The following is a 16,429-nucleotide window of genomic DNA, read 5'->3' as shown; positions in this document are numbered from 1 at the left end:
TGGTGTTTTTTGTAAAGGTTATTTCAAGCAGGTGATGTTTAATTAAAGTTTTATATTTTTTTATAACGAGTGTATTTTAGGCTCGTATGATAAGAGTTTTCCTCAATGTGTACTCATTTGAATTGAGAGAGAGAGAGAGAGAGAGAGAGAGAGAGAGAGAGAGAGAGAGAGAGAGAGAGAGAGACCATGTCTCTGGAGTCAGTGAGTGAGTTAAATGAGAGAGTGAGTGAGTGAGTTGTATGAGAGTGTGAAGATCCGGCGAAGAATAGGTCTCCACGATTTGATCGTACATCCCTCTTCATGCATATTCATCGTTACCAAAACTTTACCCTGAATCATGTCTTCGTTAACCTGCATTGAATATGAAGGAAAGCATGACCGTCTTGGATTGTAATACGTGTTGGTACCACTGTTTCCTGTTACCATGAACACATGGATTTATCAGAATTCCAAACTAAGTGCCCTTTGCAGGCATATTGGAAAATATATTTAGTTAATAGTTTGTATTTTTCAAAAGTTCCTATTTTCTAATTTTAGAGGTAAACATTGTGTATTCAGTACCATGATAATTAAACCATTCAATGGATGTCGGTACAGAAGCCTTTTGGGGCCATTTGTCTTTTTATTTTTTTCTTGAAATTTCAAGATACTAAGTTGAAATGTCAAGTTATTATCTTGAAATTTCAACATAACATCTTGAAATTTCAACTTAGTGTCTTGAAATTTATAAATGTCCCTAAAAGGCTTAAATAATGCCGGTCCTGTTATCAGAAATATACAAGTCACTTTAACCAAGCCATGACATTAGTTATGTCAGTGTAAGCGTTAACTGGGAGTGCATGAATTTTGAATATATTTATTCCTATTTGATAATTTTAAATGAAATTTGCTGCAGACATGGAGCTGAATATCTCTGGCCACGCCTAGATGACGTGCGCATACCGTTTCAGTATCCAAATGCCCCACGACTTGCAGAGTGAGTGAGTGAGTTCGGTTTAACGCCGCTTTTAACAATACTCCAGGTATATCGCGGCGTGTCAGCTCAATGTGGGAGGAAAGCCCGAAGTGATGCAGGTCTCAGACATTTACCACTTCGGTGAAACCCACGAGCACGGGTATGGTGCTGACAAACCTGCTGTGGGTTCAAAGTGCAGCTCAAAGTATCACGTATTATACACTGTTCAACTTTAGATAAGGGTATCTCTATTATTCCAAGACACGCCAGATTTAGTTAACACGAATATGCATATGTGTGAGGTAACGAATAACTAATAGGTAATAGTATGACGTATCCGTCTCAAACATTGAGTAGTATAGTTCAGTTAAGACGACAGTCGTGTTTGTTCATGATGACGTTAACAGAATCTATACGATGTCGTGACAACAGGTGACATTCTCGTCGAGCAACTATTTCAAAGAATATTTATATATACTGAACAACAAAAGTTCTTGTGACATTGACTAAGGTTTAATGCAAAGTTATGTTTTTTTACCAAATCTGATACAATTTCGGTTTGCTAAAGATAAAAGAGTCCTGTAAGTGTTCAAATGATTTAATTTGCCATACTGACTTCAGAAAATGCGTGATTTCATAAAAAAACAACATGAAATGACAATTTACAAATCAATAGCGTGTGTGTCGACCTCTGGTTGCATGCAAGCAACACATCTTCGTCTCATGGAATGGACCAGGCGTCGCACAAAGTCCTGTTGGATATCTGTCCATATTTGCTGGAGCATGTTTCGCAGTTCCTGGAGTGTCTGTGGAAGACGTGGTTGACGTCGAAGGCGCCGATCCATCTCATCCCACATGTGCTCGATTAGTGAGAGATCAGGGGAGCGAGCCGGCCAGGGGATGACATTAACGTTGTTTTGTTGAAGAGTGTCCTGAACAAGTCGAGCAATATGAGGCCGGGCGTTGTCATGTTGAATGGTAATGCCTGGGCCATGACGACGCAAACACGGTAGAACAACAGGGCCGATGATCTCGTCGCGGTAGCGCTGTCCATTGAAATTTACCTCTACCACTACCAAACGGGTCCTCTGTCTTGCTGTAATCCCACCCTATACCATAACGCTGCCGCCCCCGAACCGATCTTCTTCCATGACACTCCCGACATGGGTACAATGTGTGAAGCCCATTTCTGGTGTCCCCCGCCGTGATATTGCTGGAATATTGCTAAAAGCGGCGTAAAACCATACTCACTCGCACGCTCGCTCTTCCATGACACAATGATTGACGTAACGTTCACCTCGACGTCGGTACACTCGAATCTGTCCATCGCTGTGGCTGAGGAGAAAACGAGACTCGTCAGTGAATAGAACTTGTCCCCACTGCATTGCCGTCCAGGGTAGACGCTGTCTGCACCACTGTAGACGTGCTTGACGGTGGTTTCCTGTCAAAATGGGACGTCTGGCGGGTCTTCTGGCGACAATCCCTGCACATCTGAGGCGGCGACGTACGGTTTGTGAAAATTTTCGTCGAAGGCCAGGGATGCTTCTTGCAGTCACTGTTGCTGGCTGGAATCGATTTCGTAGGTGTGTTGTTCGAATCCAGTTGTCTTGTCGATTATTGGTTACGCGTGGCCTGCCACTCCGAGGATGGTCTGACTGCAGTCGTCTGTTGCCAACGTTGCCATAAACACCAAATGGTGTTTCTGTGGACGTTTAATCGTCTTGCAACATCACGTTGACTCGATCCTGCTTCAAGCATACCAATGGCTCGCAGACGCTCATTTTCGGACAGGCGTGGCATTTCGTAATGTTGAATAATTGCGTAATTTTGTTGTTTGTCTGAGTGGTTGTTGTCAGCACGATGCTAAACAATGCATATGGAATCCCGTTAACGCACATGTTTTTATACCCATTCTTGGGTAGTGAAATGCATGGGGCTTGCATAAAAGTCAACTTTTGCATGGAATGCATGCTTTTCTGTAGCAGTTGCGTTTTTGTGACTTGATTCCATACATGTACTACAATACTGAAAACCAAACTTTACTTGTTTGAAAAATACACTAAAATATTGGTGTCACAGGAACTTTTGTTGTTGAGTATATGTTAATATACAGGACACCTTTATGCGTCGGATTGTCAGAGGAAAAAAAACACTGTCCGAACTGATGACCACTACACTCGCCCCCTAAAGTTCTTGTCACCCATGACCTTTTCCCTTTGATCTCTGACCTTTGACATTAACCTTTATGTACGTCTTCATTCTTCATCAGTTCATAAGGTACATGTGTGGGCTACACCTTAGATATTTTAAACTTATTTCACATTTTAATATTACCGGTTAAACTGTTATTTAGAATATGTCAAAATCCTTCTTGATTTGGACATCCGTCGTTATCGCAGCATGACACGGACATAAAAAAGTTTTAATTGTTAGGCTGCAAAAAGATTCACAATTTGACATTTACTTTACTTTTATAACACATGTATAAAGTATTTCTAATAAGGATAAAATATACATGAAACAATTGAAACCATCTTTTAACAAATTCAATTCAATAACATAACGTCCTTCGGGCAAACCCACACTTTCGCCGCCCCACCTTAAGGAAGGAAGGGAGGTCACCGCTGTAGGGGCGGAGCAAAGCGTATTGTAAAAATCGTATTTGAGGTTGTGGTGTTGACACATTTAACTGGAAAATGTCGGCGATGTTGCCTCCCTTGGGCTTCTGTGATGTGGGAATTCCTTAGAAGCTAAAGGCAGTAGTTTATAAGCGACAGAGGCCCTGTCGTGCTTAGTACATCTTTCAAACACCAGGCAGCCACAGTGATGGCAAAATGCTTAAGATAAGGACCACTCTTTAAACAAGGACTAATTTGTGAAGGTCCTCCTTTGTGATATTTTTTGCAAACTGGACTCTAAGGTAAGACAAGTATTCTTTTCTTGTTCATTATGCACATTATAAATGAATAAAAAACATCCTTAATCATCATGATCATTATTATCATGTTTGAAGGGATCTCCGTTTGTACAACGTATTTCACGGCAGTTAAGTTAATCTCAAGATCTGTTCATTATATGTGTCGCAAACTACTAGCATTCTTACACTATGACATGTTTGTCACTGTTATTTTCATTTTTGTTACATTCGAAGGGTTATCATTCACCAACTTAAAAATAACAATGCATTATTTGCTCAATTATTTCATGATTGTTACTAAAAGCTTCTAATGGTTATTTTAATGTAGATATATATGCTGTTAAGGTTGTTTTTTTAAACGTTTACTCACCATTTTGATCAAATGTTTTTCTTCAATCGCATCTTTTGAACACTTATGTTGGCAACGCAATTAAGTAAACTGCAGGCAAAATAAATTATACACAAATGCTTGATACACGAAATGGTTACTCGATTATATATGTATATGATACGGGTATCATAGTTGTGTTTTGGTCTTAAGTTTGCAGTTTACTGTGTTTGTTCATCAACCTGCGGACCGCCTCCGTGGTCTAGTGGTAGAGCGTCCGCCCGGAGAGCGGAAGGTCCGGGGTTCGATCCCCGGCCGCGTCATACCAAAAGACGTTAAAAGATGGTACTTGGTGTTACCCTGTCTGGCGCTCGTCATTAAGGGGCTAAAACAAGGACAGGTCGGCTCGGAGTCAGTATACTGTGTCTGAGTGGGGTATTCATGTTAAACTGCGGCATGGTATCTCAGTGAGCTAGCACTATAAATCGACATCAGTCCGGACTAGTACAAGCAGCCACACAAACACACACACGTACATGCACGTCGCTATATAAGTGCAATAATCTTGGACGCGACGTTAAACCCCATTTCACCTCAACTCATCAACCTGCGTTTCGGCTTTTTTTGTGTTCAGGGAAACAGTGTAAAGTCACGTCTTTTACCTTAAATAATAAAATGTTTTCTGCAATATTTCCTACAAATTAAGCTAAAATAATATGGTGATATTGTGAAAAAATGATTATTTAATTAATAAGAAGAAAAGTAATATTTGCTTGTGCTAATGTTTTGAAACTTTCAAAATCTTGTTTTATTTTTTCATGACAAAGCTGCCCCGTGAGGATTTCGGGTTAGAATACTCAACAACCTATGCCGGTCGTAAGAGGCCAGGCTCGGTTCTTGAATGGTTGATAGCGTGTCCCCATTCCACGGCTGCTTTGCTCATAACAACATTCACTGGCTTGTCTGGTCCCGACTCGATTATTTACAGGCCTCACTCATATAGCTGGAATAGTGCTGCGTTAAACAACAAACCAACAAACATGACAAAGCTAACCTGCCGGGTAAGAGAAAGTATACACCCATGTTTGATGGTGGCTAAAATGAAACAAACAAGAAATAATTATTCAATGGGGATGTATTTTGATATGTGTGTCATAGTTGTGTTTTCAATCTCAAGCTTGTACTGTCTCGGCGACAGTTTTCAGCCTAGTAACGTTTTGATAACATATGTAATATTTTTGGTCAAAAACATTTTTCAAGGAGATACTTTCTTTTGCCTGACAGTTTATTTTCAAATTATACTTTATCGCAGATCTAGTTTAATTTAAAAAAATCTTTATTCATACTTTGTTGTGTCATATGCCCGTGCGTTTCGACAGCCTCCTTGGTCTAGTGATAGAGTGTCCGCCCGGAGAGCGGAAGTTTCGGGGTTCGATTCCCGGCCGCGACATACCAAAAGACGTTAACAGATGGTACTTGTTGTTACCCTGTCTGGCGCTCGGCATTAAGGGGCTAAAACAAGGACTGCATGGTTGGCTCGGAGTCAGTATACTGTGTCTGAGTGGGGCATTCATGTTGAACTGCGGCATGGTATCTCAGTGTGCTAGCACTATAAATCGGCATCAGTCCGGACTAGTGCAAGCAGCCACACACACATGCATGCACGTCGCTGTATAAGTGCAATAATCTTGGACGTGACGTTAAACCCCATTTCACCTCACCTCACCTCACCAAACGTCACTGGCCTGAGTCATCTAGGCTTCCCACAGCCATTATGCTGACGTAACGTGATGCAGCAGAAATATTACTCAAAGCGGCGTTACATTAACTCACTCTCGTACTGGGGCGGTCGGGTAGCCTAGTGGTTAAAGCGTTCGCTCGTCAAGCCGAAGACCCGGGTTCGATTCCCGACATGGGTACACTGTGTGAAGCCCATTTCTGGTGTCCCCCGCCGTGATATTGCTGGAATATTGCTAAAAACGGCGTAAAACCATACTCATTCCCTTACTCATGACTGGAGTAAATGATGTCATTATCCCAACACAATGTATTTTCTTCTGTTATATTGAAAAATGAAATACTGTATACTGTATACTGTCATGCAGATTTCGGTCGACTGCAGGATTTGCAAAGCATGTGCACCGCTAACTCGTTGTCAACAGATATTTTCCAAATCATTTCATGGTTTTAATCAAGGTGCTCACGTGATTTGAGCACGATGTAAGACTCGTTTTATCACAATATATAGATCTTGATTATTGATCAGATTGTCTTGACTGGCCGCCGCCGTTTTGTTTCAAGCAAATGCAAGTGATACGAGAGGAGGAATCTGATTGGTCCATAGGAGAGGCATGGAAGGGACATAACTCGTAATAGCCACTGGTGGCGCTACGATCGAGCCCAGGAATTCCAGCCTAGTTCGGCAAGGGTGGAAACTGGACTTTAAAAGTCAGTTAAATCTCCTGCCTCGGGAAGATGTGGTGTATGCGTATCACAAGTATAAAGTTCCATTCCGTTAGAATGTTATGCTTTTCTGTGTATTTCACTGATGTCTGCTTGAGTCCCGTACATCAATTGGATCCATGCTGTTGGTGCAAACCCCACACCCATGCTAATCCGTTACTTAAATACCGTTAGGACGACGAGGGACACTCTCCTCCACTGAGTGAGTGAGTGAGTCTGGTTTAACGCCGCTTTTAACAGTATTCCAGTTATATCACGGCGTGTTAGCTTAATGTGGGAGGAAAGCCCGAAGTGATGCAGGTCTTAGACGTTTACCACTTCAGTGAAACCCACGAGCACGGGTATGGTGCTGACAAACCTAGAAACATAATCGGGGCGAACCGGAATTCGAACCCACAATCATAGTTTTCTGGCGTGCCCAAGGGACGCAACTCTGCACAGCGAATCGCGGCGCCTGAGACGACAGGGCCACCCGTGCCCCCTCTCCTCTACTGTTTTTGGATCCGATATCAGCGCATTAGAAACTTTAAATCGAATACGTGCATGAGTGAGTATGGTTTTACGCCACTTTTAGTAATATTCAAACAATACCACGGCGGTGTCCACCAGAAATCGGCTTCACACATTGTACCCATGTGGGGAACCGAACCCAGTCCTTCAGCCAGGAAAACAAGCGCTTTAACCACTAGACTACGCCACGGCCCCAAAATCGAGTTAAACAGTATAACTATTTCATATTTAATTGTACATTTTTATTACGCCTTCCAAGAAAATCATATTTGCTTTATGTCAATATTAGTTTAAACAATCACAATAGTCAGTGAGTTTGGTTTAAAAACTCCTGTTTACAATATTCAGCAAATCACGACCAGTGACCCAATAAATGGGCTTCACACATTGTTCCCGTATTGAGAATCAAACCCGACCTTCCGGCAGGCCAACGTTATTACCACTAGGCTACCTGGGCGAATATTTTCATAACAAATCCGATCAGCGACTTAATGACAGAAGTCATGACAATATAGCCGAAGGAACTGTTCAGTATAATTCATCATAACAAGACTAGGCAACAAAAAACACATATTTTACGAAAATTGTGCGGAGAGAAGGTGCATTAACGGTAGAGCAGGATATGCTTAACCTTTCGCGAACACCTTTCACACCCAATGATATCTGTTTCCCCAGGTGGCCGAGAGTGATTGTTTTCCGGCGTTAACGTTTTGAATTTTCAATCATGTAGTCGTGTTTGCTTTGTTTGTTGTTTAACGCCACACTCAGCAATATTCCAGCTATATGACGGCGGGCTGTAAATAATCGAGTCTGGACCAGACAATCCAGTGATTGTCATCATGAGCATCGATCAACGCAACTGGGATACGATGACATGCATGAACCAAGTCAGCGAGCCTGACCACCCGATCCCGTTAGTCGCCTCTTAAGACAAGCATGGTCGCCTTTACGGCAAGCATTGTTGCTGAAGACCTATTCTACCCCGGATCATCACGGGTCCCGATCAACTAGTGAAAAAAATCCTTCAACCACAAACCTTTTTGTCTTCCTTGTCACATGAGCAGTAACGTCGATAAAATAACACACCAACCACAAGCAACTTAAGGATAAGCCCAAAGGATAATCCCGCAACAATTTCAAAAGCACGGATATTGTTCCCCATATCTCCTGCGTTAAAAATATGAAGAGAGCCACTGCACTGGGCTTTGTGTTGTTTAAATTAGGGCAACAACAATAACAACATGTCGTACAACCACACATCAGTCCAACTTCAACAAAAATACCACTCTATATATAGCAGAGATAATTTTCTTAACCGGGTTAATATTTTCTACATGGGTGTTGTATGGAAACACATGTCAGGCGTTGAAGAGGGCTTTTGGTTGGGCCAGCTAATACGATATTTTCCCAAGAAAATGCATTCGTTTAACGCCAGCGCTGGCATCCCATCTTACGAGCTAACTAAGCAATCATTGGCCGATTACCTGTGATCCGTAGGTCAACACCTGGACCTCTGGCCTGCCCTCCGAGTGGACCCGAGTGACCTTCGGCCTTTTCGCAACACTTTGCTCTAATGTCGTGTCTCTTGTTTTAACTTGTGACGTCAGTGCGCAAATCCAGGCCTGAATTGTCAGGATCCTCACGACTGTCTCAACCTATGTTCAGTATTTCCCTGTCAAGAATTTACGTTTTCTTTGAAACCAGCAAAAATAACACAGGGACCTGCATTTGTGTGAAATAGAACGCGGACAAACAGTTCCGTTTCAATGTTTAGATTTGAACTGTTTTTTCTGAACGAAGGAAACAGTTTTTTTCAAACATGAGGTTTTTCCCTGCAAAAATTTGATGGATCGTTTGTCTTCAGATGAGGTGATAAACGTGAAATCGACACAGGCATTCAATTATTCCAGGGACGATGGCACACCTAATGGTTCCCTTTTGCCGAAAACCCAAGTGAAATTAGGCTTAACGTCGCGTTCAAGATTTTTTGCATATATAATATAGCGCGCGCGCGCGCGTGTGTGTGTGTGTGTGTGTGTGTGTGTGTGGCTGCTTGTACTAGTCCGACTAATGTCGGATTTATAGCCAATTGAGATACCATGCCGCAGTTTACCCAACACGGATATCCGAATCGAACACAGTATACTGACTCCTAACTGACCTGTCCTTGTTTTATCCCCTTAATGCCGAGCGCCAGGCAGGGTAACATCAAGTTTCATTTTTTTAGCGTCTTTTGGAATGACGCAGCCGGGGATGTTGAAACTATGACAACATTATCCAGACCACATTCCAACTAGATCAGTTAAAAACATACACGGAAAACACATACAACATATAAATAATTTGACGAACAATTTTTAACATACTAATCACTACGCCCTTCATTTTTCAGGAGTTATAAGCATAATACTACGCTTCAAGATGAGGTGGTTTTCAGTCATACGGGTCCTTTTGTTTATCGCCATGACCTTCACAACGACTCTGGGTCAAGGTGACCCAACAGTCACGACAAACCTTGGACGAATGTTTGGAAGAGTTCGGAGGTTTGGAAACGAGTTCGTCTACCAATTTCTAGGCGTAAGGTATGCCGTGGCACCTATTGGGCGTCTTCGTTTCAAGAAACCCGTCCCTAGGGGCAGATGGACAGGAACCCTTGACGCTTCCAGATTTGGTCCTTCTTGTGCTCAACTGGGTAACACTCAGTTCCTCCCCAACAGGGCGACAACCGAAGACTGCCTCTTGCTGAACATATATGTTCCAAGAACACTTGCCCCTAACGCTACAAAATCAGTGATGATCTGGATCCACGGAGGTGGCTTCGTCAGTGGGCAAGGTATGTCGTTTGATGGCTCCAATCTTGCTATCACTGGCGATGTGATAGTGGTTACTGTAAACTATAGACTGGATGTGTTCGGGTTTCTTAGCACTGGAGACGGTAGCTCCTTGGGGAACTACGGTCTGTGGGATCAGCAGATGGCGATGAGGTTCATCAGAGACAACATCGCCGCGTTTGGAGGCAACCCAAACAGTATGACCATATTTGGGGAGTCTGGGGGCGGATACAGCGTTGGCCTCCACGCCCTGTCCCCCTTGAGCCAGGGTCTCTTCCAGAGGGTTATATGTGAGAGTGGGGTCGGCCTCAGCCCAAGAGCCATAGCCTTCGACCCCGTCAACTTCACCAGGAGGGTCAGCGACAACCTGAGATGCACGACGTTAAACGGGGACGGCAGTCTCAACACCACCTCCTTCATGGCGTGTCTCAGGCGGAGGAACACCAACGAGATCCTCCAGGCTTCAGCTCAAGCCAGACGACCAAGTGAGCTTGTCTGGAGACTGGAGATTGCTCCAACCGTAGACGGAGAACTGATCCCAAGACGTCCCGAGTTCCTAATAAGCCGAGAGAATACGCATTTCTACAACCCTATGCCAGATATAGACTTCATGGCGGGGGCCAATAACGCCGAGGGCAGTCTCGTCTTTTGGCCACTCCGGAACTTCCAGCGGAATTTGAACTTCAGTGTCAACGAAGGCATCCCAACCAGAGTCCTTTGCAAAAATATAGCTCCAAGCTTGGCCAACGACTATTACAACCGATCTACGGAAATCGCCGAAAGAATGTGCAATCTGTACTCCACTACCGGAGGCATTGCAGAACAAGGTCGTAATGTAGTGAATCTATACGGAGATATGATGTTCGTCGCGCCTACTGTCATGTCAACCATCATGCACGCTCGCAACAAGAATGGCCGCTCCACCTACCTGTATCTGTTCTCGCAGCAGCCCCGCCCTACCGCCTCACCGAGGTGGTTTGTGGGGGCCGGGCATGGAGCTGAACTGGCGTATGTGTTTGGGAGACGGGTCATCAACCCGGCTCTGTCGCTACAGATGATGAAGTACTGGTCCAACTTCGCCAAATTTGGGTATGTGCGTTTACACTTATACTTTTATACTTTTATCTAGAGAATAGGTGAGATGTGATTGACGCCGCTTTTAACGGTATTCCAGTTATATCACGGCGTGTCTGTTTAATGTGGGAGGGAAGCCCGAAGTGATGGTGTCAGACGTTTAAAACTTTGGTGAAACCCATTTGCACGGGTATGGTGCTGATAAACTTAGAAACTTCCCCACAGTCATTGGTGTCTTTGGTTGCCAAGAGACGCAACTCTGCAAAGCGGCTTAGACGACTTGGCGACCCGTGCCCCCTTTATCTAGAGTGAGTGAGTGAGTATGGTTTTACGCCGCGTTTAGCAATATTCCAGCAATATCATGGCGGGGGACACCAGAAATGGGCTTCACACATTGTACCCATGGCAGGAATCGAACCCGGGTCTTCGGCGTGACGGGCGAACGCTTTAACCATTAGGCTACTCGACCGCACCCCTTTATCTAGAGACATACTATTTAAGCAGATAGGATTTTGAATACCTCTTGAATTGACTGACGGTTCCCATCTTGATGTTATCGTGTAGCCTTTGCAACAAATAAATGTGTACGAGAGAGAGGTAGAAATAGCAGGAGATTTGTAGAGGAGCATCATTCCTATTGAACCAATATTGCTCTGTCGGTTCACTTATACATTTATACTAGATAACATTTGAATCATGGTGTACCGGACAGACCCTAGATTAACGCTCATATATATTTTTGATAGAAACAAACAACTCCATTTAAAGTCAAGAGGTGCGCTTAGAGATTCAAAATCTAGACTTGCTTCATTCAGGATTATAGCATTACAGTAAGGTCAGGGCGAAAGGGAAAATAATATGGTTCAGGGACTGTGAGACAGACTTTACCCTATAACATGCAATCTTTACGAGGTCTAGAACAGCGTTTCTGAGATCTCTGTAACGTCTGTCGTAGGCTGGCGATCTGTAGTTGTTGATGTTTCATTGTTAAGTTGCTGTAACACCCTCTAATCTGCAGGATTTGATGTATTATCTATGCCGTATATATTTGGAAAATGGCCCCTACTTAATGTTTTGCATTAACCCTCAGTATATTGGTGTCAAATTGTGTTGTTTGTTCTTACTTGTTACATCATACATCTTAACAGTAATCCTAACGGCTCCCCCGAGTCTGAGCGGCTTCAGTGGGAACAGTTCGACGTCCCCAGGAAAGACTACGTTAACCTCGGACCCACTATTCAAGCTCTGCGGGATCTTTGGCCAGATAGAATGAGGTTCTGGAATTCCTTCGTCCCAGAGGCATTGGATCGCTTCCCACGCAATGCTGACACCCCGACCACCACTGACCCTAATTTCTGGTCAACTAACAGAGGTCAAGGTCAAGGTCAAAACGACAAAGGTCGAGGTCAAGAGCAAGGTCGATCTCCGGCAACTGCGTCAAGCACGTCTGGGACCATCAGATATTTGGGTACAGTGATGAGTGTGATAATTCCAGTACTTGTTGCCTTCCACGTAGAACCAATACACTGAGACGTTACACGCCCTGACAAAAAACACGCCCTTTCAAATGAGTGCAAGACGGTTTACAATAATCAAAGTGTCAAAATGTTTTGTACAAATCATGAAAGGAAAAGAATGGCTTCAGGAAACTGTATCACCATTAATTTGTTTCTCGTGTAGTCACAAACCACGTTAGATAGTCATGGGTGCTACGTTTGTGATGACCTTGTGGCCTTGACCGTGAGCAAGGTCAACTTTAGAGGTCCTTGTGATATTACACAGGCTTTATGTTCAGATAACCATACCGTATGCTAAATGGTTTCTTTTTGGACCAAATACGAGATGTGACTGATGCCAGCATCATGAAGTTAAAATGGTGGACAGATGTTGACGTATATCTTTCCGGATTTAAACTGATGTCCAATATCCAAAACGATGCAGCCATATTGAGAACCCTCTTAGTTACATATGAACATAGAGTAATGTGAATACACAATGCCATTTAGAAAGTGGTCAGATGTAACAAATGTTATATTTGGGATAACACTTTCTTAGTAAAGTACAGATTCTCGTACCTTTTTGGGTTGAGTCCCGCCTGGCAAGTGTGGGTTCGAACTTTCTAAATGGCATTGTGTGTTCATAGCTTTCGGCCATGGGAGCCGTGCCAATTTACACTTGTCAGAGGGGTACTCAAAGTACGTGATCTAGACTACCATTTGTCGGACTTTCATTTTTGTGGAAGCCTCGGTGGCTGAGTGGGTTAGATCTCTGACTTTGTGTGCTGGCGATTACGTGCCTCACTCTGGCAAGTGTGGGTTCGAATCCCGGACGGGACTCAAAAAAGTACGAGAATCTGTACTTTACTAAGAAAGTGTTATCCAAAATATAACATTTGTTACATAGAGTAATGTGTTGCATTGTAAACTCAGTCACAGATCTATACCACCTCTGCAGATTGTAGTAGGCTAGTATACAGTAGAATTGTTGATTCAAGAAATATTCCACACTTTGCTCTTTCCAGGCAATGACATTGCATATCCCAGGAACCCTAGAATCTACATGAGTCCCAACGTACGTCTATTCAGACCAAGAGTCGGTGTGGCAAATCCCTCAAAACATTCGTTGAATCCACGCACACACGCGACTAATTCAGAGATACATGTATTGAATCCTCGAGGACATACATGGAATCCTAGAGGACATGGTGTCGACTCCAGGGGATATTCACACCATCGCGAAGGACATATTGAGTATCCAATTGGGGCCGAATTGAAACCCAGTGGACACGTGTCGATCCAGTACTCAATCCATGTTTCTGGACAATGAATTTCCTATGTATTCTTGTCAAATGCTGTTTCCCTGAGGACGAATAAATAACTTGTAATTCAGACGTAATAGTTGTCCCTTTCTTTCGAGGGGGCACGGGTGGCCCAATCGTCTAAGGCGCCGCGATACGTTGTGCAGAGTTGCGTCCCTTGGGTACGCCAGAATCCTATGATTGTGGGTTCGAATCCAGGTTCACCCCAATTATGTTTCTAGGTTTGTCAGCACCATATCCGTGCTCGTGGGTTTCACTGAAGTGGTAAACGTCTGAGACCTGCATCACTTCGGGCTTTCTTCCCACATTAAGCTGACACGCGGCGATATAACTGGAATACTGTTAAAAGCGGCGCTAAACCCAACTCACTCACTCACTCCCTTTCTTTCGCTAATTGCCCTTCATACGATTATTTTCGACCGAGACTTTAAAAGGAAATTTAAAACCCTTGATATAGGAGAGGAATACCAAAATGTCTTTCTTCACAATTATATATGGGTTGTCGAAAACATCTCCCTCGTTTAATATTTCATGATAAATAGTCACAAGGAAAACAACATGTCTTGATAACATTGTTTTTTTCTCGATGGACAATAATTCATAGCAATATTTCAGAATAGATATCTTGTTCGGGTATTATGGCTTGTTGAGGGATCGTTATATCGAGTGATGGCCTGGATTCGCCACGTGTTCCGCATTTTCGAGGGATATGTCACATTTCTATAGTGAATCAAATATATTCGCCGAAACATCAAAAGCAAGGATGTAAATATGGACTACAAAAAGCAATATACATAATGGGTCAAACTACACGTAGTGATCTCCTAGCATTGTCTGGAACTCATGTTGCCAATATTCCTGTCAACCTCGTCACACCAGCTTCAAAGTGAATGACGTCATGTCCGTTCATTTTACAAAAAAAGATTTTCCTTTATATCATTTTTTTATATGTAAATTGGAACTGTAATAATATCATGTGTATTTTGATATACGTGTCGTCATATACCCTAATAAGTTTTTTTATGATCTCCGAATGTAATAATCAAGTGTGTCCATCTGTATAAAGTCATATACTATGTAATCATATTGATGTATACTAAACAAAAAGTTGAGGGAGCAGGAATATGTTTGTGTAGTGAAAACTGAGTTTATTTAAATGTGTACGGTATATACCGTATTCGACGTATTAAGCGCCCAGGGAGCTCTGAAAATTAGAAATAGGGGGCTCTTATTAGAATATTATTTTGGTGGAAAGATAAATTTCGTGGTTTATTGTGACAGCCTGAAATGTTTATGTACAACAGATATATTTTTCCAGAATTTAATTGCCCATAATTAAGGGTGCATATAACACACGAGTGTGCATATGCGCGAATAAATAAGTCTTGTGTACATTGATCAATCGGAAGGGGTGCTAATTAGGATTGTTTAGCCAATATATCAGCAAATATCGCCGAAGGCGCTTATCAGAGCGGGTCGCTTATTACGTCGAATACGCTAAACATATTTTAGGATCCTTAACTGTTTTGTTTAGTATTTATAACATTTACACTATCAATTTTATAGTCATGATAATAAAGTCTTTTTATTTTCTAATTTGCTTTCTGTGTTGCTCTTTTCTTTTTCTGAAATCCATGTTTTAATGAATGTCACGTGACTTCATGTGTGAGCATCAGTGAAATTCTCTGTAAATGCTCTGATGAGGATGAAATTGACACGCACTTTGTTCTTGCAGGTAAAAATCTTAAGCTCTGCAAGTTTTAAGGCAAAACAGTTTCAAAAACTCTGACGCTTGCTTCGTGAAAGGTAAAGTCAAACACCTCTCGGTCCCCGAGGCTGCCTGATAACAACTCCTCATTGTACTTGTTATGTTTGATTTAGAATTTTACAAATTGGAGACGTGGATGGTGGTATTTGTGAATGTGTGAACTACGTGTCACTTTGTGTGGATTGGTCAGCCAATGAAAAGCTATGAGGAGAATGCAAATTGACTAGTTTTCCTGAATAAACACTTACACATTTCCGTAGTATTTGTAATCTGCCGGTGATATTCTCGTCTATATAAGTTATGGGAGTCTCGGATATATCCCGTTATATTACTGTTTCAAAGAGCTTTACATTGAATATCCATTTAAAAAGCAACCAAACCCTTTCATTTTGATAAGAAATACAATTGATTGTTTGTTGTTTAACGCCGCATTCAGCAATATTCCAGCTATATGACGGCGCTCTGTAAATAATCGAATCTGGACCAGACAATCCAGTGATTAATATCATGAGCATCGATCCGCGCAAATGGGATCGATGAAATGCATTAACCAAGTCAGCGAGTCTGACCACCCGATCCCGTAAGTCGCCTTTTACGACAAGCATAGTCGCCTTTTACGGCAAGCATGGGTTGCTGAAGACCTATTTTACCCCGGATCTTCACGGGTCGATAAGAAATACAAAAGCTGGCTGGGAAACTCATTCACATTGCTATATTGATAACAGAGAGAATAATTCTTCTCACAACCATGAATGAAACAGTTTC

General features: G+C 42.5%; 1 protein-coding gene across 1 annotated transcript; it reads left to right on the top strand.

Annotated features, from left to right (window-relative positions):
* Positions 1–3,694: 3,694 nt before the first annotated feature.
* On the top strand, positions 3,695–15,150 carry LOC124138240 (carboxylesterase 1D-like). Its single transcript, XM_046504794.2, has 4 exons — positions 3,695–3,875; positions 9,566–11,093; positions 12,227–12,546; positions 13,600–15,150. The coding sequence occupies exons 2-4, from the start codon at positions 9,595–9,597 to the stop codon at positions 13,902–13,904; spliced, it is 2,124 nt and encodes a 707-aa protein (XP_046360750.2). The 5' UTR covers positions 3,695–3,875; positions 9,566–9,594; the 3' UTR covers positions 13,905–15,150.
* Positions 15,151–16,429: the final 1,279 nt, after the last annotated feature.

This window comes from Haliotis rufescens, unplaced genomic scaffold (assembly GCF_023055435.1).
Source record: "Haliotis rufescens isolate VD_foot unplaced genomic scaffold, xgHalRufe1.0.p SCAF_5, whole genome shotgun sequence".
In the NCBI taxonomy this organism is placed as follows: Eukaryota; Metazoa; Mollusca; class Gastropoda; order Lepetellida; family Haliotidae; genus Haliotis; species Haliotis rufescens.
The sequence above is the reverse complement of the archived record's forward strand: the minus strand, read 5'-3'. Positions and strand labels throughout refer to the sequence as shown.

Bases quoted from the DNA above. Each gene is read 5' to 3' on its own strand.
- LOC124138240 (XM_046504794.2), top strand. From the start codon at position 9,595: ATGAGGTGGTTTTCAGTCATACGGGTCCTTTTGTTTATCGCCATGACC. The intron at 11,094-12,226 runs GTATGTGCGTTT...ACATCTTAACAG, and splicing joins TCCAACTTCGCCAAATTTGG to TAATCCTAACGGCTCCCCCG. The intron at 12,547-13,599 runs GTACAGTGATGA...TGCTCTTTCCAG, and splicing joins TGGGACCATCAGATATTTGG to GCAATGACATTGCATATCCC.